At 43.2% G+C, this 26,930-nt stretch overlaps 1 protein-coding gene across 1 annotated transcript in view; it reads left to right on the top strand.

Moving 5' to 3' along the window:
• skia (SKI proto-oncogene a) overlaps positions 1 to 19,614 on the top strand; it is a 66,057-nt gene extending 46,443 nt beyond the window's left edge. Inside the window, exons 2-7 of the mRNA XM_015011633.2 lie at positions 13,166 to 13,282; positions 13,361 to 13,476; positions 13,879 to 14,165; positions 14,242 to 14,570; positions 15,037 to 15,267; positions 16,533 to 19,614. Of these exons, the coding sequence (XP_014867119.2) occupies positions 13,166 to 13,282; positions 13,361 to 13,476; positions 13,879 to 14,165; positions 14,242 to 14,570; positions 15,037 to 15,267; positions 16,533 to 16,703 (1,251 nt within the window). The 3' untranslated portion in view covers positions 16,704 to 19,614. The remainder of the gene's footprint in view (positions 1 to 13,165; positions 13,283 to 13,360; positions 13,477 to 13,878; positions 14,166 to 14,241; positions 14,571 to 15,036; positions 15,268 to 16,532) is intronic.
• The last annotated feature ends 7,316 nt before the right edge of the window (positions 19,615 to 26,930 follow it).

Raw genomic sequence — 26,930 nt, 5'->3', positions numbered from 1 at the left:
ACTTCCTGTCTGGTGTGCTTGTTGAAAGGAGCCAGTGGCATGGCATTAAATGCGACCTGCTGTTAGAAAGGCTCTGACGCAAATTCTGCCTTTCTGGAAAAAAGAAAAGAAAAGAAGAATGCATTCAAGTACATTTAGATGCATTCAAGTACAGCACTGGTGGTACCACTGCTGCAACCGACTGCATTCTGCTGCACCTGCTAAATGGGACAGGAAGTGGGAGGACGGTCTGATTCGAGGCAATTTAAACACTGATCTTCCCCCTGGAGCACATCCCCATTTCCCACCATCCTTAGCCCTCCACCATGATGAGAGGAGGGCTAACCATCTACAGTGAGATGGATTCTCTGGTTTATTTGTTCTGCACATAGTTTAAAGTGGCCAGGAAAACATTGTGGTCTATTTTTGAAGATTTATTCAAACAAGGCTGCACAATGTAAAACATATACTGTGTATGAGTAAAAATGCTGGTGTGTCCAGAATGAATATCACCAAAATCTACATGGACAGCAATATGTGTTGGCTGCAATAGTGGTGACATGAATCCACACTTTGTATGCAAGTGTTTGTCAGACATTCTGGGTGATTCATGTTAAAGGTCACAAAGAGAAATGCTACCAGGATAAATGGGTTTGGAAAGTTTACGTACACAGAAGGCAAAATTTTACAATCCCAGATGAGAGCGCTAATCCCCCACAATCCCACCAAAAACTAAGTCTGTACTACATAATATCTGACCCACTGATTGGCAGTTCTGAAACAGTACTCCCCTAATTGCAGACGGTGTCTCTTTTATTTAGTCTTTATCTTTGAAAGGTGCCAAAGTTTGCACCAATGATATAAAGATTTGTTTTTGGTCTTTTTATATTTCTTTTTCCATGTTCTTAAAAAAAACCCTTATTCATTATCAAAATGAGGATTTTTTTGAGAAGGTATTTATTTATTTATTTGACATTAAGAAAACAATGTCGATTTTCATTCTGTTCTCCTGTAATTCTTGAAGGTTTTAGTTTAAAACAAACCTCTTCTATTTATCCGAAGCAGTTCTACGGTGCTTCATGACATCCTCGACTTTTTAAAATACCTTTTTGAAATCAAAACATCTTCAAATCTTAATTAATAAGATTAGATTGACAATAATAGTGATCTGATATCGTTACACGGACATCGCCTGACGATGATAGTGGCTCCATTGGAGCTGGACTCCTCTGTCCTGTCGTCGTGTCTCCGTCCTGCAGAGAGTCCTGTTCTTCTCCGTCTCTCCTCATAATCACCGCTGTTTGCTCCTCAGCAGCCACGGCTCTGGGAGAGTCTGTTTCTCCATGGCAGATGATGGACTCAGCTTGCTGCTCCCTCTGACCCCACATGTCTGCACATGCATTAGCGCAACCACACTCGACCCACTTAACACGCCGCTGCAACAAACACGGCCGTCAATAGGAACAGCCGCCTTTTTATGCCGCATATAGTGAGCTGCTGTCCCACTTGTGAGGGGCCCAGTGTGCTGAGCGCTGGTATAAAATGCGGGCAGAGCCTGGTTAGGATGGTGTGGTGTCAAGCTGACAGTTTGACCTCATCTTACCACAGAGACAGGAAGGAGAGAGAAAGAGTGCAGCCTGCGGCCATCGGAGCGCTGCACGCTCAAAGAGCGGCTGTGTGTGAGGTGAAAGGTGGATGGCTGGCTGGAGAGGAACGCTTTATCCGCACCTTGTCTTACTGGTTCATGTTTAAATACACGCTGGAGATTAATATCAAATATTTTTGAAAGGATGACCCAGAATTCCCACCATCGCTATCAGGTTGAGGTTGAATGCAGTGATCTGGACGACGTTAACCTGCTGAGCAACATTTCTCCCCTCAGCCATAAATTCTGGGAAAGAAGGTTTAGTTCTCAGGCTGATAGGAAGGACAGCAGCTTGTTGCTGTGGGTTTTTTTTTGTGTTTTTTTTTTTTTATTGTTGAGATGTCATGAGCCTCTCCAGTCCCAGAAACAATCTTTGTAGCTTGTTGTCTCTGTTTATCCTGGTTTGTAAAGACAAGATTTGGGCCTGGCCACTGCGTCCTGTCAGTGCCGACCTGTTCTGGCGTTAATGGCCCGGTCGGGTCGCCGCCTGCTGGGCAGACCCGCTTCAAGCCACAGCATTTCCTCCTGCTGCATCTGCAGTCAGCGTGGCTGCTGCTCTGACAGGAAGAGCAGACGTTTGCACAGAGCACCAAAACATTTCCACACACCAAATTAGAAATACTACTGTATGCGTTTCCCATTAGAGTGTTTGCTGTAAACAGAGAGGCTCCTGACTGAACTGGATCCTCACACACATTCATTCATTCTGGTGGAGTGAGCTCCACCTGAGGGAGGGAGGCTCATTTGAACGCCATCGTCTACCCAGACTCTCACCTTCCCTTCGCTGTCCCGCACACCGGCGCGGGCCTGTTTATGCGATCACTCATATTTGTTTCCACCTACTAAGTCACAGAGGAGCGCTCCATCATGAGCCTTTTACTGATGTGGTCACGCCGCGCTGAAAGGGTCAGCTGGGCTGCAGATCAGACCCTTCTGGTCCCAGCTCTGTCCCGCTTACATAGCAAACCTTGCATATTTTCTTCAATTTATTACATTAAAAACAATAACAAAAATATCAAAGGACTTAAGCTATACAATTGTGAGAAGAAAATAAACTGTACAATAAATAATCTTACTGTTCATACAGTGCTGGACTTTGTTGCTCTTAATAACCATTAACACTTCTTCTTTCTGTTTTTAAATGACCTTGATTTATGCAAATACTATTGTGGTAAATGATGTTTCATTTTTAAAGATACAGTTCAGGATTTTTGGGGTTTCTGTGCAAAAGTTAGAAAAGTTAACATTGCTTCTCCAGTAAATAACTCTGTTGGTGATGATGAAAATGCACCACTACTGATCTTCCAGTAAGAAACTTGAGTACACAGAGTAGTTGCCTAGGAACTAAACAGTAACTACCTTGCTAAAAAATAAAAAATAAAAAAAATAATCATTTCACATTCACTTAAACTGACCACAGATCATCTGAGTATCAGACTGTGACAATGAAATCCTTCACACATTCTATTTCCAGTGTATGTGGCAGAGCGCAGTCCTCTGGTAAAATAACTGCACAATGCAACTTGACTCACAGAAGTCCCTCTGTCTGACGGACTAACTGTTAGTAACTGTTAGCTGGACTGATGTAGATTTGTACAAAAGAAACCAAAACCTGCCTTGTCAAAAATATTTACTGTTCAAAAATTAAAGCAGAATGTTTTTCCAAACATTAGGACCTATCCCTCTAAAAGAGAGACCTGAAACAAATTTGCATAGTGTATGATTAATACCAGGCTAAATAAAAGTAAAAGTTTCTTTTTTTATCAACACGTTCCAGTCTTACTTGTATGCCTTTTTTCAGAGTATGGAAATCACAAATCGACTTCTTTTGGGGGCAAAATGTAGCAGGATATAGACAACAACACCAGTAGCCTACAAGGTACTTGTTAAGCTTAAGGTGCTGTATTGATATTAGCTAGTCATCTTTTAGCTAACATTACCTGCATCCAACAGCTTTACTCAACTCAGTCGGTTAGTTTGGAGGGAAAAACTGTGAAAAGTTCTTTGTGTTTTTCTGGTTTGCTGCCGTGATTCTAACACACCTGTGTATCTCTGCACAGCAGCAGCAGGTCGTAGCGCTCATGTTGCGTTTAAAGGAGGCTCGGAAAAACAGGTTACAACATGTTAACAACGGATTAAACAGTTTTAACTGCTGATAAAAGTGACAGAGAGGACACAGGAAGTGTGGAAGCCCCTACTGTATCAATTTGACATAGGAATAACATAGAGTCGGCCATTCTAAGGTAAAAACCGAGCGCATACAGCATTCATGTTTTTTTTATTTCCATCCATCCAGACGGCTTCCCGCGCCCCCCCTGCAATGGCACGGCGCCCCCCCCTAGGGGGCGCGCCCCACAGTTTGGGAACCTCTGGGTGGATGGATGATGAAATCAGAATGAAAGCAAATTTATTTAGTCTAGTGTGATATCAACCTACTGGGTGCTTTAAATCATTTGGCTGAACATTTTTGTTATTCTCTGTCTATTACAGATGAACTTTGCATTTAACAACCAGTCTCAGAGACCTTATGTAAGCACATCTCTTGGCTGAAGTTGCATCTTTCTTAGCCTCTATAGACCCTAGTTTTAAAAATACTAGGAATTACTGTGCTCATGTTAATGTTAGAATTCAATCCCAGAAGAGGATAGAAAAGTTGTTGAAATGTCCGAGCTGTATTTACCCTCCAGAACAGTCTTTAAGCTATCCATCACTTCCAACCTTCCAATTCCTGGTCAGCTCTGAACAAGGAGCACCGCTCTTTTCCTCATTTCCACAGAAACTGTTGCCAAAGCTAATTTGGCAAGAGGAAACAGAGACCCCAACCCCTGCCCAAACCTCCCCAATCGTTCCCCTTTCTTCACTCTATCTGCAAACCTAGACATGCATGGAGACAGTCTGTAGTAGAAAAAGACTCATTTATTGTTTTTCACTTCTCCAGGCTTTTATCACCGTGGTCGTGTGGTTGTTTAATGACTTCCAGCCTCTTCAGGTTAAACTCTCCAGTCAGGATGCAGAGATCTGAAGATCTGGTCAAATTGTAAACAGGACCTCTTGAGGAAGGACAGTTGGTTAAAAACAATCATCTTTTTGTGTTTATGTATCTGTGGGACCAAATGACAAAGAAAGCTCTTGACTTACTACAGCAATCACTTTTCCTTACCTGTTTACTGATGAGCTGTACTCAAGGTCACGCTTTAGCTAAGCTGCTGTCACTTTGTCTAAGCATGTCATTGCTAATGCCTCATTCTAGATGTTCTCCTGTCATGTTTTTCTTATGCATTTAATGCAATTAATTTCTTTTTTTGTTTGTTTTACAAAGCTAGTTTTGAACTTTTACACAGTGCTGTAGAAGCATTGAACCTTCAGCCAGTTTCAGCAGTTCTGGGAGGCTTCTCCTGTTTTTGATTCTGGTGTCCCTCTGGACCCTTCTTGGAAGTGGGAGGTTGAAAAGTACTGCAATTTCACTGCAGTGAAATAATAATAATAATAATTTTGAATAGCAGTAGGCCGTCTGGTTTGTAGAAGGAGGGCGGTCCTCTGGGAAAGCGCTCGGAGATGTCCAGAACAGTGTGTGTCTGGAGTGTGTCTTTCAAGTGGCGGGGATGCAGACAAAGCCGCTGTGGAATGAATGACGGCTTCCATGAGAGGAGACGGTACGGCCAGGTACTGCTGGGGGCCCGAGGCCCCTTGTCCCATCATCACTGTACACATGGGAGTCTCAACATCTGCCGTGTGTCTGCACACTCACCAGGCAGGCGTCTTTTTCCTCAGCTTTACTCAACAAGTTCATACTTGCTCCCAGTAAATCCAAACTTATTGAGTAAATACAGTCACTTATGTGCTGAGCACAGGAAAAATTACTCGGCAGCACATCAAAGAGAATATTAGATGAGGTCATTTAAAGTCTAGTCAGCAAACCGGTTCATCTCAAACACAAAACTGCATCTCAGCAAGTCTGCAGGCTCCTGAATAATAAGACGATAGGATCCCCTTTTTTTTTTTCCGCACAATGCTGCAGCGGCCCAACTGGAGCTATGGAAAGTGTTTTTGCTGTTTACTTCATTGAAGACAGAAGCCCTATTGTTCTCCGTGACTCCTCAGCCAAGGAGGTGATGGTGAGATGAACTGGTTGCCAAATTTAGAGCTCTTCTGTGTTCGCCTGTAACCCACAAACACTCACTCGAGGATTCGCTCTGCAGTGAGCTGCTTTTTCTCCTTCTCTGCGCCATGCTCGGCTCTCGAGAGGCATGCACAGAAACAGGCAGATGTAGAGCAAAGAGAGGACGCTACATGCGAACATAAACATAAGCAGGTGGTGGGAGCTGAACTCGCCTTCTGAGGGCTGCAGGACTTTTTCTTTTGCATAAACAGATGAGCCATGTGTTGTCTGACACCTGTTTGTTTCTTCTGCATGTGCAGGTATTCTTTTGTGGCGAGGGCTGAGCTAAACTGACACTTTGCTTCCAGGAAGGGTCCCCACCCTCTTCACAGCTCAGGGGGCCCTCTGAAAGACATGCAGAGAGGCCAAAGTCAGGTCACAGGCAGGGTGGGGCCCCATTCAGCCTCCTGACTCAAGACAAAAGCAAAGAAAACAGGTTGCTCGGCCTTTTATCTCAGCCTAGTCTGCAGGGATGCTTGATCTGCAACCACTTCTCCTGCCAAACATCTAAAGTTTGAATGTTTTCTGCTGACAGTCGCACAATCCTCACAAAAAGACAGTCCAGGTTTAACCTCCGATTTATACAAACCAATCACCAACATGTAGGCATTCAAATCCATTTTTCAGACAAAACTTCAGGTATGTAGTCAAATATTGACAGCTGTGATTTTACACATTTAAGCATATTGTTCTGTATGAACAGAAACACATTTACCACAAATGTGTCTAACATGTCGAACGGTGGCCACATGTCTGCAGATTACTTTAGAACCACCTCTTGCTTTAGTCACTGTGTATTCTGTTTCAGGAAGAAAATGACTGTTTAGGTTTTTAGAACAGGTCTGAACCCAACTGGAAGATTCTGCAGCTTTCTGCTTGCTTCACTCTGCAGCTGGAATTTAGCTTGTTTGCAGAAGACATCCTGTAATCTGTGACACAGGAAATGCTCTCAGACAGATAGATGAACGCTGAGGGGCGGGGGAGGGTTTTAGGAAAGACAGGGAGTGGTAGAAAAGGAAACAAGGTGTTGACCAAAGTGACAGATTGTATCAGGACAGAGATTCTGCTTTGCCTTAATAAAGGCTGGCTGTCATCTGTGAGTTGTTGATTCTTACTGGCTCTCATATTTTCAGCATTACACAGTCTCTGTAAAAAACACACACACAAAAAAAGCAATGTTTGGTTTCACCTCAAACTGACTTCATTTCCCTGAGGTTCCCAAAGATATTTCCTTCCAAAAACTTTCAAGACAGCATTTATATAATCACAGAGGAACCACAACACTTTTACCACAAAACAGTTTCCCTGTTTTAGTGAGCAGAAAATTAGCAAGAGTGCAGAAACGAGCTGATTTCACACTTAAGTTTCAGAAGGTTACAAACCGGCAATGTTTGTCTGATTACCAGGTAGTGCGACCACTTCTATAGTGGCATGGCTTTTCTCAGTTCCCAGCTGTGGAGCTTCTGATCATCAAAAACAGTAACACCCAATCTTACCAAGTATTTTTTCCTAATTTCTTTCCTAATAAGACAAAACTAACTTACAAGTACTTTTCCAGGAAGATATTCTTGAACATTGATCAAAAGTAATAATACCGATGGCAGATTTCTATACTACTACATGGGGAAAACATCTTGTTTTCTATATTTGAACTTGTTCTGAGAAGGATGATTTTTGCAGTGAAGCCAGACAGACATGGGCATTAACCTCAGTGAAGCATCTAATGCTGCACGTCGTTCTGGGAAGAGTTGGAGGAGCAAATAATCTGATGTCACTCATTCTACCGAAAGACTGGTTAGACAAAGACTGAACATGGACGGGCTGTTAGGAAGTGTTGCTAGGAGAAGAGATCTTCTCTTTAAAAAAACACAATAAAACAATAAGTCCAGCAACATGACTTTGACAAGTTGCATCAAAGTTTACTGCAAGACCTTTGCTAAGAAATGTCTTGCAGTCCCAGAAAAATGAGGCAGAGAAGCTTGAAGCTTAACCATAACCATTGTCATCTTCGGTGGCAAACTAAAATATCAGCAGAAAAAAGATTACTAACTGATAAGCGTGGTGGAAAAGCTGGTGATTTGAGATTATTTTATGTTTATTATGTTGTAATGAGACTTTTAATGCAAAGTAAACAATTTTAATGGACTTTTAATGCAACTTTGCATTAAAAGTGTCATTATTTACCGAATGACACTTCATGACAACAGCCATAGACATTCATAAAGACTCCTTCGTGTTCATAATGTGTGTTATGTCATGTTTATGACAGTGTCATATCAGTCTTATGCACACTGCTTCAAATCAAGTCTTACCATATTTCCAAGAACTGGGTTTTATTTCAGTCGGCCGTTACAGTTATTCAATTGTATTTATTTAGTTAGTTAACATTACATCACAGAAATACAAGCATTGTTCATAAAAAAGATTGTATTTTTATTTTTAGTACGTAGTACTGTAGTTTTTGTGTTCCTAAATGTTCCTCCTTTTATCGTCGCATTTTTAAGTAGATAAAAACTGTTGTCCTTGTTTTCAAAGTGGTAGGAGAGCCTAGATTTCACAACCAAACCTCTGAACAGTTTGTTTTGTCCTCACACTGAACACAGTGAGCAGCCAGAGCAGGAAAGGAAATCAAATCATTACGTTGAATTATTTAACATGGTCTGATGTTTTTTGCGTGGATTGGTTAGAAAGTCTGGTATTTAAATCTGAAAGGTCAGCACAGTGAAAGTGGAGTGTAGTCAGTTTCATTGAGATTTCGGTTCCCTAAATCCCTTCGTCTAAAACAAAAGTGTTTGGATGTGATTCCTGCTAAAAAATAATTTGAAAAAGAAAATCTTCCAGAAACTGTCCTTCCGGCATTATGGAACAGAAACAGAGCAACTTGTCAGAGAGTTCAGGTCTGCTGATTTGATTTCTCTGAAAACGAGTGTCTTGTCTCAGTGGAGCAGCAGACACAGGAAGTTAAAGAACAAGGGTTTTTAAAAGTCTTTAGGAGAATACCCCACCCATCCTGTCTCTGCCACAAACAGCCTCTCTAACAGACACACACACACACACACACACCCAGACTGAAGATGTGCATGGGGCCCCTGCAGCAGCTGAGACATGCCTGACACTCCGACTGATGTGGCCCCATGACTTAATGCTTTGTGAGTTTCTCATGCGGGGTTTATTCCTGACTGCTATGTGCAAAGTAAGGGGCCGTAAATTAGACACACATGAGCTGCAGAGCTCGTGGTTGCATCCACACAGCAAGCTTAAAACACATGAAACACACAATAGAAATACAAATATAAGTCAAATACACGTATGATCTTATTTACATTTAAGGAAATTCTTTCCATTAAAACTGAAGTTTGGCATGAAACCAAACAATATCTGAATAACAACATCAGGACTTAATGTGACTGGTTTGGAAATAAAGGCAGCATGTGTTGGTAACCTGTAGCAATTATATAAGATAAATTCTTCCTCAGTGGTGGACACTGGAAGGAGAGTGGCAGATTCAACTATTTTACAGGTGTAGTTTGAATTCTGACCTAGCAGCAGTTGCCATGATGGTAAGACTTTTAAGATTAGGTATGTTTACCTGGAAGTCTTGTGTTTTAAAGTCTCGAGTCACACTGAACGTTTGACAACCTCTGAGGCTTTAAACAACAAAGGTCTCAGAGAACAGGTGTAATGTCTCCATTCCCGAACACGGAGCTAAAGAATCGCATAAGAAGCATCTGAACCACCGATTGGTCCATTGAGCTCTGCCGCTCTGCAGATGAAACAGGCCCTACTTCGTAACTGAAGCATGCTTGTAACACGGTGCTGCTGCGCTGACAGTACAAGGTGTGCTGTTCTTAGTGTGAGGTGTTGCAGCAGACGGTGCAGTGTGAGCACGTCTAACACACCCCGACTAATCTTTAAGCCTTATCTCAGAGGTGTGACATCCTGTCTATGCAGTGTGAGCCACGGCGGATCGCAGACAGCTGCGTAAGAGCATGAGCATGATTCCATTTGCATCATGCGCGGAAGCCTCCTGTTGGTCGGTCAGGGCTTCACCAGGAGACCCCTAAAGGGTTTCCATGGAGGCCCTTGGTTGTTCAGGTCTGCTTGTAGAAAGGGTTCTTAGGTTTACATCCCTGAGCCAGAGAGGGGTATCTGATTATGTTCAAGCACCCAGAAAGACATCCACATCTTGTGACGGAGTCTTTCTAGGTGATCAAGATGAGTCCTGAACTCTGAGGAACCAGCCCTCTGTCTCTGTGCTGGATGAAAACTCCCAGCCTCATGCCTCTCGGTCTCACTGCTTAAACATGCAGATTTGTCTCTCTTCCTCCGAGTCGCCCTCCCGCCCCCTCCGCCGCTGAGACCCACAGGCTCAGCTGCTGGTTTTGTTGACCCCTAAACGCTCTGCTCCAGCCAAGATTTCTAGCGGATCTCGTCCTGCTGGAGAGCCGCAGTATTGGCAACCAGTGATCCACGAGACAAGGACTGACACGTGGCATGGAGGCGCAGATTTTGTGTGTGCGCGCGTGTGTGTGTGTTGGAGAGAGAGGATCAGCCGCTCTGTAGGCTAGCCACTTGCCTCTAGCCCTGCTTTGCTACAGTCAAATCTAGGACAAATCTCCTCATCTCTAGATAACCCACAAACTGTCAGCCTCTCTGGGTTCAGCTCTGCTTCCAGGACTCCTATAGCACTGACACATGGGGGGAAAAAATACAGAGTACTTCAGAACAGTTTTAGTCATTTTGGACGGCAAATTGATCAGTAATGGAGGTAATTGATAGAAAAGCTGAAGAAATGGGATCCATCTGGTCACAAATTTTCCAGCTCTAAATGGTTTATTTGAGTTTATTTGCAGTTTGATGGTGATGGAGACTTTGTCAAACAAAACCAAAATATCTTCAGCATCTTTGTGAACCTATATATTTTTCTATAGCATAAGGCTTCTAAAGTTGTACTAACTGGCCAGAAAAGGACTCCCATGATGTAATGGAAAGTTAATGAAAGTCGTGGAGCTGAGCCCTCAGGAGTCTAGTGGAACGAGGACAGCTGTCATGTTGGGAGTGCTCGCCCGTCTAGTCACACCAATTCCCCGCCAGAGCAGCTCTGATTACATCCACAAGTGGCAAAGCAGGCCGCCGTGCCAACATGACCGGGAGGGGGGTGGAGGGGGCGGGGGGGACGACCTCACCCAGCTGCAAAGGACCACCTGTTGACACCCAGCAGGACGCTGCTTTGTCCCAGTGTGTTCAGAGCACTGTCCTCTGTCCAGTCCTGACATTGTGTTGCTGTAAACTTTGAAGGAAGAACAAGAGCATCACATCCTCCAGAGCAAAGCAGATTCCTCATGCAACAGTTTTTACCGTGTCTACTGTAGATAACCTTTGGATTCACAGCAGACCACATATTTATCACACTTTTGTGTTGTGTTGGGGGGGGGGGGGGGTGACAGATCAAAGTGCTCAAACCCAGAACCCACAAACCAACCATCTTCAAACCAGCTGAGCCTCATTTTACCCACTGAAAGACAGTTTATCGTCACCGTGTTACTTCCATACCTTGACAGCTCCTCCACTTCCTGTAGAGCCCTCGTCAACAACAGACGTCCCCACTCAGCCGTTCAGCTTAACATTTTTAATCGATTATAAAGGCAGAATCATTGGCTGTTGACGTCTTCATGGTATGAAGCTCATAAGTAAATATTCTGCAGTAAATCATTGTCAGTGTTTACCACAACAACGTGTGAAACATGATGTAATTTATTTTATTTAAAGTAACTAACAATTATCCCTGCTGCTATTGTTACAGTTCTAATATTTTGATTTAAAAGCCTTTACTGTTTGGTAAGACAAATGTTGAAAACTCCTAATAAGCTGATTATCTAATCAGGCTATCTGCTCAGGTAGCTGGCCTGCAGTCTGTTTCTTCATGACAGCTACAGTTTCTAGACAGCGCTGCCTTAAATAGAGTGATGAGTAGAGCAGAATTGTGTTGGAGCACAGCGCCCCCTCAGGATGGATGTGTGCACAGTTCAGTCTAGCCTGATTTGTGTTGCTGTCAGATTTTTGATTTTTTAAATTTGACTTTTTGACTTTTGCCTTTGAGTGTATCATCAGCTTTGCCTTGTGCGACTTCTGCAGTTTGGTTGCTCTTATTTTTAGGGAGTATCTTTCTTAATGCTTTTGTCTGCTTTCAATGCACTGTGTTGGTAGATTTGACTTTGCACCAGTCAGGTTTAGCTTCCATTAAGAAAAAGTACGATATAATTTAAAAAAAAATTTTTTTAGAGAGCGACACACTTTCTGTTCAGTTTCTGCAGTAACTCAGAGTGCGTGTGTGTTTGTGCGGCAGCTAGTGACAGCCACAGCTGGGAGAAGCTGAGGTCATAGTGACAAAGCCCTGCTTGTCTGCCTTTCTGGGTGTATCGGAGTGTGTCAGACACTCACACTGCCCCAGTCACCTCTTGCCTTCTCTCTTGGCTGGCCGTATGCAAACACACCTTCGCTGCTCTGGATCCCGTGTGTGATGCAGAGTGTGGGTCGTATGTGTGTGTGTGTGTGTGTGAAGTTCCCCATAAATAGAAAGATCCACTCAGTCAACAGCACACCTAAATTTAACCCCCTGGTGGCTGCAGCCAGCTCCCCTAACGGCACGTTGCTCGTTGCGTTTTCACTTTATGGATTTTTTTAATGTAACAACCTCTAGCTAGCAGTGCAACTTGTGATGACTTACATCCCAAAGGGACACATGGAATCAGACTAATGTGTAAAATCAAAACAGAGTCTGCAGTGTTGTCACTATGAAGAACTATGCAACAGTTGTTGGACATTACATTCCTCTCTGTGCCAGTGATAAATCCAGCCTCTTGGTTGAGGTCTCTGCTAACAATTTTCTGACAGAAATCTGGATTTCTGTCAGCTGACAGAAATATTTAACAATAACGTGAGAAGATTCTCTTATATAATAATAATTCCTTCTGATAAAGATGTGTGTGTAAAAGGCAACGGATGTTCTGTTTTGGAGTGTCCACATCAGGGCGGCACTTCTGATATGCATTCCCCTTAGAGTTAGTCAGGATTATGCTTTATTAGCTATAGGCAGTCGGTGTGTCATGTGCTCCAGACAGCGGTCAGATTAGACTCAGGTTGGACGGAATCAGGAGGAAATCATTCATGTCGGAGTCAAGCTAACAGACAAAAGCACACACACTTCCCATGTTCATTTCCCTCCATCTGGAATAAGTGAAAACTCTTCCAGCTTTTTATATAAAATGTATGAAGTATTTTTGACATGATTGTGAAACTCTCAGTGGCAGTGATTGTATAAACGAGACACAATGCCCTGACTAACATGGAGTCTTTATGTCAACGTCCTGTCTGTCTTTTAGGCGTCTGATGGCATCCCTGTGAAAAAGTCCAAACTGGAAGACATCCCGTCACAGTCTCCGCTTGGTGACAAAGAGAAGCAGCACGACTGGCTGCAGTCTCTGTCTGCCTCAAGCAAGGTCAGTGTGGCTGAGCTCAGATGAAAGTCCTGATCATTTCAGATCAAGTCGTCTAAAGTGAGATCTTGTGTCTCTCAGGGGATCAACTGCCTGCAGCCCAGACAGAGACCTTCAGCTTTCAGACCATGGTCTCCTCACATCTCTGCTGGGGAGAAGGAGCCGCCCCCCCACCCTCTGGCTCTGCTGAGAGACAGGTGAGTCCAGCTCAGAACCTGACAACACTGTGATCCACCCATTGGTCCACCCATTGGTCCACCCATTGGTCCACCCATTGGTCCACCCATTGGTCCACCCATTGATCTTCCTTGTGATCTAACCCCCTATGATCCACCCTGTAGTTGACCTGGTACCTTATGGAAACATCTGATTCTTTTAGCTCTTTATATTCAGTCACAGCTGAGGGAAAATCTAATCTCTTAAAGCCACAGACAGCTGTGGTTTGAACATCATGGCTGTTCACCGTCTGGGTTTGCTGGTGCTCCAGGGGTCCGGCTCCCCCACCCGGCCCGGCCATGTCCCCACACCAGGGCTATAGACTGCCACCTTTATAGATCAGAACACTACGAGCCTTAACATCACCTGTTGTTGTCCTCCAGCTTCTACAACTACAAGAGCCTCGAGAATGCTGTGGCCCCCAACGTGGCCCTCACGCCACTCCCTCTGGGGAAGGCGGGGCCCACATCCCCACCTGCCGCCAACACGTCCCAGCCTTCAGATGAGGGTGCCAGTCACAGCTCCAGACCTCGTAAGAGAAGAGCTACGGAGGAGCTGCCGGCTCCAGCTCCAGAGGGCCCTTGCCCCCCACCTGCTGCCGCCTGCCGGCCCCCACCGCAGGATGACAAGGACTCCGAGGTGGAAGTGGAGGTGGAGAGCCGTGACGACTGTGAGTAGTGCTCCGGCCCTCCTGTGTTCATAAACGTGTTGCAGTCGTTGACGTGTTTCTTATCTTTCCTCCACAGTCATGTCCTCCATGTCCTCCCTGTCCTCGCCGTCCTTCACCTCATCCAGCAGCTCCGCCAAGGACCTGAGCTCACCGGGTGCCCAAGGGCCGGTCTGCACCGTCACGTCGGCGGAATGCTCCGCCACTGCCGCTGCAGCCCCCGCTGTGGCCGTGGCGCCTTTGGAGCTGGGGCTGGAGTCAGAGCTGGAGAGCCTCAGGCAGGCGCTGGACGGCGGGCTGGACTCCAAGGAGTCGAAGGAGAAGTTCCTGCATGAGATCGTGAAGATGAGAGTGAAGCAGGAGGAGAAGCTGGGCTCAGCCCTGCAGGCCAAGCGGAGCCTCCAGCAGGTAGTTAGGCTCTGCACTCATTAACTCCACATTCCAGCTACACACTTCTAACATCAACAAACTGATCAAAGAAGAAGGACTTCAACACAACTCGTTTCTCAAAACTAAAACGTCACTTTTATTGGCCACTGTACTCACGCAAGTATTCAGCACTTTCATGACAAGCATGTTTAGTATGCAGTGGAACACCTTCTGCTGTTCTGTTCTGCTGCACGTGAGTTTTATAGACAGGCACCGGAGGAACCAGTCTTTTCCTCCACAGCTGGGTTTGGAGTTGTTAAAAATAGCATTTATTTTACTCTTTGTAACATTAGTTTTATTTAACATTTTGAATAAAACGTTAAATCACTTGTTGATTACAAACACACGAGGAACTTAGAAATTTGCTAATAAGAAGAACTTGAGTTGCACACGGAGATAAACTCAGAGAACTTGCAGGCTAACTGTGGCCATCTCTTCTTCACAGGAGCTGGAATTCCTGCGGGTGGCGAAGAAGGAGAAGCTCCGAGAGGCGACCGAGGCCAAGCGCAGCCTGAGGAAGGAAATCGAGCGTCTGCGAGCCGAGAGCGAGAAGAAGATGAAGGAGGCGAACGAGTCACGGATCCGTCTGAAGAGGGAGCTGGAGCAGGCGCGGCAGCTGAGGGTCTGCGATAAAGGCTGCGAGGCCGGCCGTCTCCGCGCCAAATACTCTGCACAGGTCCGGCACAAACTGGAGCCTCTCACACTCACTTCCAAATGTGGAAATATTGAAAAACCATCAGACCCCAAAAGTGGCTAAGCTGCTGTATGTACACAGCAGTCATATTGTCTCACTTTCAGGACAGGGGGAGACAGAAAGTGTTCTCTTCGTCCCAGTCAGAAATGAACGGGTGTAGTTCGGCTCCTCCCCCTGGAAGAGGAAACAGGAAGAGGCGTCGGCTTCCCTGAGGCAGCTTTAGACAAAACAAGAAGGAGACTCTGTCCTCCAGCTGCGTCCATGTCCTCCTGCGGAGGAGACGCTGTCAGCGCAGCCAGGAAAACAAACAGGATCAGGACGTGAGAGCAGCAGAGTGTTTGGATGAGTGTGAGACACGAGCTCTGCGTCTTTGATCCGTGGTCCAGTTCCAACTAGTTGTCTGGCAGCAAAAGCTGACCACTGTTTCTGGAAAATACTGGGTGGAAGGACGTTCAGCGGCCGAGCCGCTGCTCCATACGTCTCCATGTGAAACCCTCTGTTTGGGTTTGAGTGGATGAGGCTGCTGTGAGGAGCACATGGTGCGGTGAGGTCACACTGACCTGGCCTATCAGCGCTCTGCGTTAGGTCATCCAGCAACCTCAGCCAATGGGAAGACGTGTTATTCTGGGACGGCTGAATGTCTCCAGCCTGAGGGAGAGCCCTGCACCCACAATCAGCCGTGTTTAACTCTCTGTTCCCAGGAGCGCAGGCCTTTCTCTGATTTTCCTGTGCTTCTCGGCTTCACAGCTAATGTAGCTAATGAGCAGGGGGCGGAGCTAATTCTGCCTCAGAACCTGAACAAAAGAACGAGTCACAACTCGAAATGGCTCATAATGGCAGTAATGTTGGCCTCTGGTTGATTCTAGCAGTTCATTCATGAGAGATTCTGCCGGTGGGAACTTTAGTCTGAGCGAGGCTGTTTCACAACAGAACCGTGAACAGTTGCCGTGACAACATTAAGAAACCTTGGGTTTGAAAAAGAACAGCAGCTTAGAGGAGTCGGTTTGTTTACACAAGGAAAATGACTCTTTCCATACAATGTCAGAACTATTTGATCAGTGAATTACATGCAGTCATGCCGAGAGCCCAGACCCTCTGGACAAAGCAAAGTGCAGGACAACGGGCTGGTTTTTACCAGACTAGGGCTTCACCTAGCACAGTTTTCTGGCCGATCATTGTGTTTGAAGTTTATTTAAATAGAATAGAAGGTTTTGTCTCTTAAGATGACTTCTCTTTGTGTTTATCAGATCGAGGACCTCCAGATGAAGCTGCAGCATGCCGAGGCCGACCGCGAGCAGCTCAGAGCTGACCTGCTGCAGGAGCGGGAGGCCAGAGAGCACCTGGAGAGGGTGGTAAAGGAGCTCCAACAGCAGCTCTGGCCCAAACCTGGCAGCAAAGAAGCTGCCCCTAACAAGTAACCCCGAGACAAGCATCGGCACTCAATCATTCCCCCTCATTGCTCTCATCCCATCCGACACAGCCTGCTGCTCCAGCAGCTCTGGGCCGACCCACGGCACCACCGTCACCGACACCTGAACCCAAATCGTCCAGAAGACAGAGAAAACGTTCCCATCAGAGGAAACACGCAGGTGTTTTCTGATCCAGACCCATGAAGAGTGAAGGGGAGAGCAGAAGCAGCCAGGGGACAAGCGTTTCTAAATCCAGCACTGACTGACTCACCGTTCACACTCAGACCTGCAAACAGACGAGGACACGGAGTTCACCGGGCGCAGCAGCGCCCGCCAGGAAACGAAACCAGACTCTCACTCCGCACTAACAAACTGCTGGAAGGCCGTCATGACATCACAGCTGCAGCGAGGGGCCACAGCCTAGAGGGCGGGGCCGGGGCCGGCCCCTCCAAATAAAAGGCTTCCAGCGTCGGCTCACGGCTGGAAGCAGGCAGAGGCTCTTCAAGACATTATAAGCTATCTAGAGACTACATAGTGATATGTACAGGAAAAAAAAAATGCTTTCATCAGTGCTGATGGAGTGGAAACAAATGAATATGATAGACAATAAATGTAAAAGATGCAAACTCCACCACGGTGTGGTCGTTCAGGAGGTTTCCTGTCACTCAGCTACAGATCCAACCCTCCATTCAGGCACAGTTAAAGGCACCTTCTCTGTTTTCACTGAGCACTTGTTGGACAGTCTCACACACAGCCACGCTGGTTGCCATAGTTTTACTTTGATATTTTTTTCCCCTCCAGTGTGAGCGTGGCCTTGTGTTCTCGTAACGTTTGAATGACAGACGGCGTGTTTTTTTTGTTTTTTTTCCCTCCAGACCAGCTTCGTCATCCAGGAGCTTTTCAGCGGGCTCTCGTCAATTACCACAAAAAATGTCTGATTGTTAAGTTAAGGCGTGTAAATAAAAAAAAAGTTCTTTTTGTTTTGTACTTTACAGTAATAAATCGCACTTTTGTCAAAACTTTAAAAAAAAAAAAAACAGAGAAAAAAATCCAGTTTAAATGCATTTTACTGCCACCGTTGTCATCCAGTGGCCACAGAATCAAGCGAGTAAAAAGCTGCTGCGGTTTCCAGCAGCTGATTGTAAATAGACAGGAAAATGTTCAGCAGACAGGACTTTTCAGGAAGTTTGGAGCAGCTCAGATCTCTGCGGGCTGGACTGTTACAGCAGCACGAACAGTCAACTCTTGGATGTTGTTTTTGTATGTGGAGATACTTTTATTGCTTGTCTGTTGTGTTCACAATTCGTTTTCCGGTAGGAATCTCATCCTCTTTATGCATGAGAAACGAAAAAGGTTTGCCATTCATATAGTCACTTATTGGGCATTGATACTGTACGTGTAAGGGTTTTTATTGTGTTATGCAACATAAAGCGACTTGTCTTATTTAGCAGGAAAAGCATTGGTGTTAAATAAAAGCCAAATGCCATTTTTAGATCAACTTACATTTACAACAAAAACATAAAAAATAAAAATATTAAAAGAGGAAAACAAAAAAATGAGTGCAATGCTGGACAACCTCAAGTGCCTGAGAGATGGGCGAAAGGTTTCCAGAGTCAGAAACCTGACGGCGGCGCAGCCGTCTCATTCCCATCAGCAGGTTTCGAAACGAAGAGGCCCTTCTGTGCTCTGCAGCGCTTTAATCAGTGTTTCCTTGAATCAGCAGTTTACAGAACTCTGCGCGGCGCAGAAAACACTCTCAACAAATGCTTCAAATGTTTTTTTTTGTTTTTTTTTCTGATGTCTGAACCAGTGATATGCATGCTCTCAGAGGAGATTTTATAAACGATCCTGAAAAAAAAAAGAAAAAAAAAAAACTTGGTAAATTGTTACTATAAATTGTACATAAGGACTTTTACAGTTGGGTTTGCTGATGCAAGTGTTGGACCGGGCCTTTTCTGATGCAGCATTACAGACGTTCCCTGATGTTGCCTCCCTCCAGCAGACCCGTGTTGGTACATTTTTCTAGTAGTTTTTACTCTTCAGAGTTCATATCCTCTGTGTTCTGGTTTTCTACGGCGGAGGGAAGCGCTAACATCGGCCTGTTTGCTCTCCCGTCCAAAACAAAGAAAAAAAAAAAGAAAGCGATTTAATGATGTCTTGTTTTCTAAAGGAGAATCTTTTTTTTCTAAGCGATGGGCAGCAAAGCAGCAATAACAGTCCGTATTAATAGGCCAAATACTAGCCAGTGTGAAGATTTGAATACAAATTTACATGTGTAAATATGTTTTTCATTTACGATACTGTATTATAAATGTACATGGTGTTTCCATATCTTTTCTTACAGCAGCTGTTTGTTTTTCTTTTCCGTTTATGTTGTTGTTGTTGTTTGTTTTTTTTAAGTTTGTGTTTTAATGAAAATGTTTCAGGAACAGTTGATGCAGAGAATATTCCCTTCATAAACATTTTATCCTGTTTTTTTTTCTTTTTTGTACTAAATAGTTTTTACTGAATTATCTTTTTTTCACTTCTTCATATAGATTTTAAGCAAATGTTCAGCATCGTATAGCCGGCCCACATGACTTCCTCTCCCCTCCCTCATGTATTATTTTTAGCCCTGTGCTGCTGCTGATACTATATACAGTTCTAGAAATATTTTTTATGTAAGAGGCAAGCTTTGTCATGTATTAATGCCACATATATAATATGAAAAGAAGTTTGGCTTATTCATCTATGTCCGTTTTATTCCCCCTTACCCCCACCCCCGTGTTTTGACACCTTTCCCCTTCCCTGCTCTAACGACTCAGACTATATTGTAAAGGACTTTATGAGATTATGTTTGAAAATAGCCATGCTTATATACTACAGTGACTGAATGTACAGTGTATAGATGCATTACCAGAAATAAAGATGTTTGTCCAGATTGAATGGCCCAGTTTCTGTTCATTCCTATTTATCCTAAGGTAGTGACAGACTTCATGCTTTGTTTTTTTGTTTTGTTTTGTTTTTATTTGTTGTTGTTTTGTTTTTTGTTTTTTTTCAGATTGGCTCAACAAATAATTTCAGGTCGATCCAAATCAGAGCTCAGTTTCATTTGTTTCTTTGTTCCATCCTGCTGCAGCATCAGTGAAGCTTCTGGAACCAGGCCTGCGTTTCAACAAATCACAATGTAACCAAGTATAAAATTTAATTCAAAAACCAAAACTGATTATGTAGAATAATACAAAAAGTGATGAATCTTAAGTGTTTATTGCTGCTCATTTTGATGATTAGATATAAATCTATTAAAAACAAACAAAAAAAATCTGTTTCTCAGATGATGGACTCAGACCTGAACTTTCAGAGCCTCGTAAAGACGGTTACAAAGTCGGCCTTCTATGACCTGAAGAGCATTTCCAAGATTAAAAGACAAATATCACAGCAAGATTTAGAGAAACTCATCCATTTGTTGATGTTCTGTTGCATTAATTTCTGCAACAGTGTCTTTACAGGTCTGCCTGTAAAAATCAATCAGGCAGCTGCAGCTGATCAGAAGACTGCTGTTCACATTCTCACTGAAACCAGGAAGACAGAGCACATCAACCCAGCTTTAAAGTCACTACACTGGCTCCCTGTAGCTCAAAAAATAGACTTTAAAATACTGTTTAGTTTATAAATCACTGAAGAGCTCAGTTAGCACCACAATACATTAAAGATCTGCTGTTGTGTCAGTCTTCCAGATCTCTCAGGGCTTCTGATTCTGGTTCTGTTCTGCATCCCTGGAACCAGAACCAAACATGGTGAAGCAGCATTCAGCTTCATGCATCACAAATCTGGAACAAAAAGTCAAAAAGTTAATTGAAAGTGACGACTTTGCATTATTTAGTAGATGTATACACTTGAATGCAAAGGTGGCACTTTCAATGCAACTTTTAAAGCCACTTTGCATTAAAGGTGTCATTGTTTGACGAATGACACTTCATGATAACTGTCATAAACATTCATAAAGACTTCTTCATGTTCATGAAGGAGTCTTTATGAATATGAAGACTCCTTCATGAACATGACATATCATGTTATGTCATGTTATGTCAGGACATAACATGACATAAAATGACATAACATGACATGTTATGTCATGTTTAAGACAGTGTCATGTCAGTCAAATAAAGAATTACCACAGCAGATAGATATATCCTAGAACTAATGATGATGGCAAGGAAAAAACCCTATAACTAAACAATGACTTAGCAGCCCAACCTCCAGTATCAAACAGTCAATGGGCATTGTTAATAGTATTCAGGGCATGGAGCATTTGGCCTTTAAATTAAAACTAGAAGAAAAGGGGGATGCTTTCTGGGAAAAATGGGTCACACACCCTATGGTAAGAGGTGACAGCCTATCATTGCCTTGGCACTGCTTGCGTGTCTTTTTTTCTTTCTCCACCTGGTCATCATTGGTATTCTTGGTTTTTAAGAAAAAAATGTTCCACTTTATGTGTTTGTACTTTTTTTCCGTTTTCTTTACTATTTTGCTGCTTTATAATGTAAAATGTTTTGATGAGAAAAATACTGAATTAATACTAACAACAACAATAATAGTAATAATAATAATTATAAGAGTATGTTCTTGCTTCCATTTCCCATCTGGTTTACGTACCCAGATATGGTTGTTTTAGAGCAGCTGCAGGAAAAAAAAAAAGCCCTCCATAATTACAGAGGAAACCTTGAAAAGCAAAAGACGAGTTGCAAACTCTGAACTAGACACTAGTGCACCCCGGATCTCCATTTTACGCCTACTCTGCCTGCCAGCATTTCATGTAAACATTCATTAGTGTGAGCTCCAAAGCTGTGTGTGTGTGTGTGTGTGTGTGTGTGTGTGTGTGTGTGTGTGTGCGTGGGGGTGTGTGTGTGTGTGTGTGTGCGTGTGTGTGTGTGTGTGTGTGTGTGTGTGTGTGTGTGGAGTATAGCTTAGCTTCAGGCCCCTCTCCATCCAGTGGATGTTGTTCATGGCCAACCGACCGATTTTTCAAAGGTAAATTAGGCTTTAAATACTTAAAGAACTTCAAAGGTTACCTTAAAGTAAAATGAGAAATCATGTTTCTCCAGCTCTTTTCTTGCTGCAGCATCATTGATAGAATGAGAGCCACTGCCCACTGTTGCTACATGCTAACCCAAGAGGAGTGCCTGCTGAAAGTCGCTGACTTGATGTAATTAGCTGGGTTTCCTTAGAAAACGGTTTACACATTTAAATGATAAATGGAGCTTGGATGCATTGACTGATCGCCAGGATCAGATCGGAACATATACGACTTTGTGTCTTTGTGTAGGATTAGATTTAGTTGATTGGATATATCTGTATATGAATTAGATTTGCTTTTTGGGAAGTGTCTTGAAGCTATTGTTGTGAATTAGTGCTATATAGATAAACCCAAGTTGAATTAGAAGAAATTTAGTCAGCAAAATTATTTTTCCTACATAAATTACTATGAATCACTCAAATATATTTTTAATATAAATTGTTCCTATCAAATGTTACATCCGCAGATCAGATTCAACAGATACACAGACATCTGTGTAGAGGTAAGTCCAACACTGTAGATAAACATGGGGGATTTAGCCAGAAGTAATTTTTGAAGGAGACGAGAGAGATCATATTTCTCCTGCTTTAGCTTCCCTTCATTAAATACACATCCACATACAGGGTCAGTGTTTCATAGAGTCCATCGCTTCATGTAGGTTGGAGCTTAAACCTCGTTCCAGCGGAGCTCTGGCTCTTTCCATTTGTTGTCTAGATCTCACTGATGTATTTTAAATGTAGTTCACTTCTTATACAGTCTGGATTTGATAAAGCACCTGTAGGCACATGGGACCAAAACGAAAGGGCTGGTCCTGAAAGACGTAGTCTAAAAAAATAGAAATCTTCTTTATATTATGACATAAAACTTACGTCTGTGTTGCATTATTTTATTTAGTGTGGGTATGATGCATCACTGATCCCATGAATCTCATACCCAGCTTGGTTTAAAACCAGTTTTAGTTGATCTTTCATACACTTTTACATTTAGTGAGAAAACGGACTGAAGTACGAGTGGTTTCCACTTTTCCTCAGCAGTTTAATCTAATAGTCATTCTGTTCATTAAAGCAAAGCTGTAGGTGTGTACACGAAGGTTCAATCTGATTTACTTCTGAGGGCTAAAATCTAATCAGTCCATGATTAAAAGCTTAAAATCTTTGTTTTCCCCTTGTATTAAAAGTGATGGCAGTGACCATGTTATGGACACAGATTGCTGAAAACAACACATGTGCTTCCAATGCTCAGTGGATTTGAATTGTTTATGTATGTATGAGAAGACTTGGAAAAAGTGAAGAGAATAGATACTGCTTACTTTTACATTATTCCACCTACTATAGGCAACATTTCATCAAATGCAGCAGACTTGACCTTTCTCTCTCTGCCGCACTTACACACACACACGCACACAAACACACACGCAGCTGGGTTCCTCAGAAAGGCCTCTATTAGCCTGTGCAGGTCACTGGCCTCTGGGCAGGTTCAATATTTATGGGTCGTTGCAGCATTTTACCATCTCAGCTTGACAAAAGTGATCAACGTCTCAGGTCCTGTGCCTGTCAATCCGACAACTCTGCACATCATGTCGGCTGCCGTCACAGTCGGCCCCGCAGGATGTCTGTCACTGGCTGACGAGACGTGGCTGTCAGGAGGTGGCACAAAAAAACCCGGGCCAGTAGGCTGGCATTTCCTAGCCTTGATCTCTCCAGATTTAAGCAGTCTGTAAAAGTGGAGGTGTGCCTGTGTGCATAATCACAACCCAAAATATCCAGACCAGGTTTGGAATGCACGTGTACCAAACAAATACAGCGTCGTTTTATACCTGAACACACATAGGAGATGCATGTGCAGGACTATGTGTGTAATACGCTAGTTCACTAGAAGTAGTGATTGCTTTTCAATTCAATTCACTTCCAAAATATTTTATCGATCCCAAAGGAAATTAAATTTCTTCAAAGAGTTATTGTAGATAGTGATGGCTGTTGCCAGAAAAGATCTCTTGTAGAGAAATTTGACGCAGATTTGAAAAAGCCTCTGACTGAAGACGTGAATAGATGATGCTCTCAACAACAGACTTATAGAAGATCTGCACCATTAACACATTTAGCATCACATACACAAGGATTGATTGACACTCCCAATATCTTCCTCCTGACTCTAATTGGTTGCTTTGGGTCAGGAATGGAGCATTTCTTCAGACATTGATAGTAGCACTGGGGAGGAGGTGAAGGAGTTTCATGTTTTAAAAGGTTGTCTGTCTCATATCATACGGTCATCATATGGTGACAGTTTTAACAAATATATAAAGAACATCTTTTTTTTTCATAAAAGTTGCACTGGAAAAATCAAAGAAAATGATCCTCACTGTGCTGTCTGCTTTGCCTAGATGACAGTGTGTTTGTTGAAGCAGATGTATGACAGCTTCTTCAACTAAACAGTGATGAGAAAACGGCTCTGATTGGTTGTTTCCGACCCAGCGGTGTACTTCTGCAGATAGCAATAGGACCACAGCGAGAAGGCGGAGGAACTCGATTTGTTTCATAGATTTTCTATTTCAACCGTCACTACATAGCGACAATTTTAACAAATATGTGAAGAAACATGTTGTTTTTAAGATTTACAAACTCCAACTTTAAAGCGTCTGCAAAGTCAGAAAAAATCATGTGGAAATTCAACAAAATAACTTTGAAGACAAAACATGTAGAACCTTAACATAAATAAACCATGAACCTACTTTTAGCCACGGTTAGAGGACGCTGCAGTCGTGTAGCAGACCTGACTGCAGCAGTCCAGTAAAGAACGAACAGTGTTACTGACCATGCTGCATTCCTTGCAGCCTCCGGCGGTATAATGTGGGGGTATAATTTGGGGGTTGTAATTGACTGCGGTTTACAGAGGGTGCTGGGACATCTGTGTCATGCCGGTGAAGCTGAACTGACATGACGTGCCCTTCAGAGGCTGCCTGCACAGCAGGGCTCCTGTCACATGTACACACAGTACAGCTCCTATTATTTAATCCAGATGGTTGCAGTTTTTTAAACGGTATTTCAGCCACTGTTTAGGTGAACTTAGGCTTCGTCTGAGCAGCTTCTGTCCAGACATCACAGAAAAAGATGAACAAATGTGTGCCTTTCGCAGTCAGTAGTGATAGGAGATTATAAATAGTTTGTTGTTGAACAAAACGCAGTATATCTTGCTAATTATTTACAATTTAAAAATGTGGTGAAACAATGTCTTTCATTTAAATGCAGGGAGACATCCTGGGTTGTTTGAGTCGGTTTTGTGCTCGGTTCATTTCTGTCCCTCAGTTCCTTTTCTTTGATTAGATCAGCTGGATTTCAGTTTTACATGGTTCAGTCCTGTCATAGTGATTCTAGTTTATTATGTTTATTTCTTGTGTTTAGTCCTTTTCTAAGCTACTCTAGTTCTATGTTTCTCATGTGTAGTCATTACTTAATGTTAGATTCATTTTCTGGTCCCTCACTTCCCTTTGTCGTTTTCTTTTTCTTCTCTCTCTCTCTCCCCTTCAAGCCTGCAGCCATCATCAGCCCAGGTCCTTTGTTGCAGCATTCACTCTCGCAGTATTTAAACCCTTCTCTCGCTGACACTCCTTGCTGGTTCCTCCGTTTAAATCTCGTTCGATCCCGTTACCTCCATCGTGCTTCTGTACCCAGTTGGTGTTTTCTGGCTGCCTGTAAGTTTGGTTTTGATCATAATTTTTCATTAAGCCAAAGTCAAAATCTCGCATCACATTTTTTTGAGGAAACAGTAAAACACCTAGAGATCCTTTAGATAAGTTGTACTGATCCATATTTCTGCCATGTCCTGTGGGAGTCGTTTAGCACACATCCAGAATCGAACAAAGACAAATTAGAATGTTTAAGAAGGTTTATTTTACAATTTAGAACAAGGGCAAACAACAGAGCAGCTCCTCAGGATGGGTCCAGGAATTCGACAACAGATGAGATAAGTTAGAGACCTAGTATCAGGAAAAGAGTCTTGATTAATAAAGAGTAGATTTGTTACGGAGCTCTGGTGGAGAGGAGGCTCAGTGAGGGGATGTAATTCTGAGAGCGACTTTGGTAAGTGGGCTGGTGGATCCAGAGGCAGAACTGTGGAGCGACTCGGAGGGGAGCGGGCAGGCTGGTGAGGACCGGTAGGTACCCTGCAGGAGGACGAGCAGGAGCGAGCAAGTCTGCAGATGTTCAACGAGGAAGCAGGTGTGATTACTCACATGGCTCGGAAGAGGACCGATAAGGAGACAAGGCAAAGTCAGATCTGGAACTCAGAGGACAGAAAGCACTGAACAAACCATGTGGGAGGCTTGCGAATACCAAATGGAGGTGTGTGTGTGTGTGTGTGTGTGTGTGTGTGTGTGTGTTACTCACACACTCACACCCATGTACACCCTTCTCTTGCTCATGCACATGTGAGCAAGAACATTACAACCATTACGAATGTTGTGCTACAGACTTTTTATGTTCAAGCACCATACACAGGTTTCCTGTGTCGACTCGATATTCCTCCAACCTTTACAGGAAACTTAAAGACAATCACATTAAGCAGCTCCTGTTAATTCCTTCTGCTGACTTCTGTATGCTGGAATATTTCCTCTTTGAGACCATCCTCAACAACAGTTTGCACTACAGGTTGTGTATTGTTCAGTTGTAATAAGTTCAAAACCTGGGACTTCTGGAGTTGTGATTGGCTGAAAGAGAAAGACGCTCTAATGTAAAGGGTCTGGAAGTAAAGTTTAAACAGTGAGCTTCGTGTTTCATAAATTACATCTGAACATGAGGCCACAATTTAGTTTATTATTATCAGACTAATGATCTAAACTTATCATTGGATTTGGAAACTAAAACATTTTGCACAATGCAGTAACTTTTCATCTTTTTAAATCCTTTTTAAACAAAATGTAATTTTCTAGTTTAAGTAAAGCTGTAGTGTTTATAATATGGAGATTAGTTTTGTCTCCCCTGTAGCGTAGATTAAAAATATTTTTATGAATTCATGGCTTGAGCTTTATTTTTCTTGTTTTTACTTCTAATCTGATGTTTTGGGAAAGTTAAAAATGTGTTTTATGGACATAGCAAAACAATATTCTAGTGACAATGCCATTGTTAAAATACGGTGATTAGCTACATGATTATGTTCAATAAATGAGAATATTACTGAAAAGTTGA

This window comes from Poecilia mexicana, unplaced genomic scaffold (assembly GCF_051168715.1).
Source record: "Poecilia mexicana isolate PSO_F unplaced genomic scaffold, ASM5116871v1 scaffold_7, whole genome shotgun sequence".
NCBI lineage: Eukaryota > Metazoa > Chordata > Actinopteri > Cyprinodontiformes > Poeciliidae > Poecilia > Poecilia mexicana.
The sequence above is the reverse complement of the archived record's forward strand: the minus strand, read 5'-3'. Positions and strand labels throughout refer to the sequence as shown.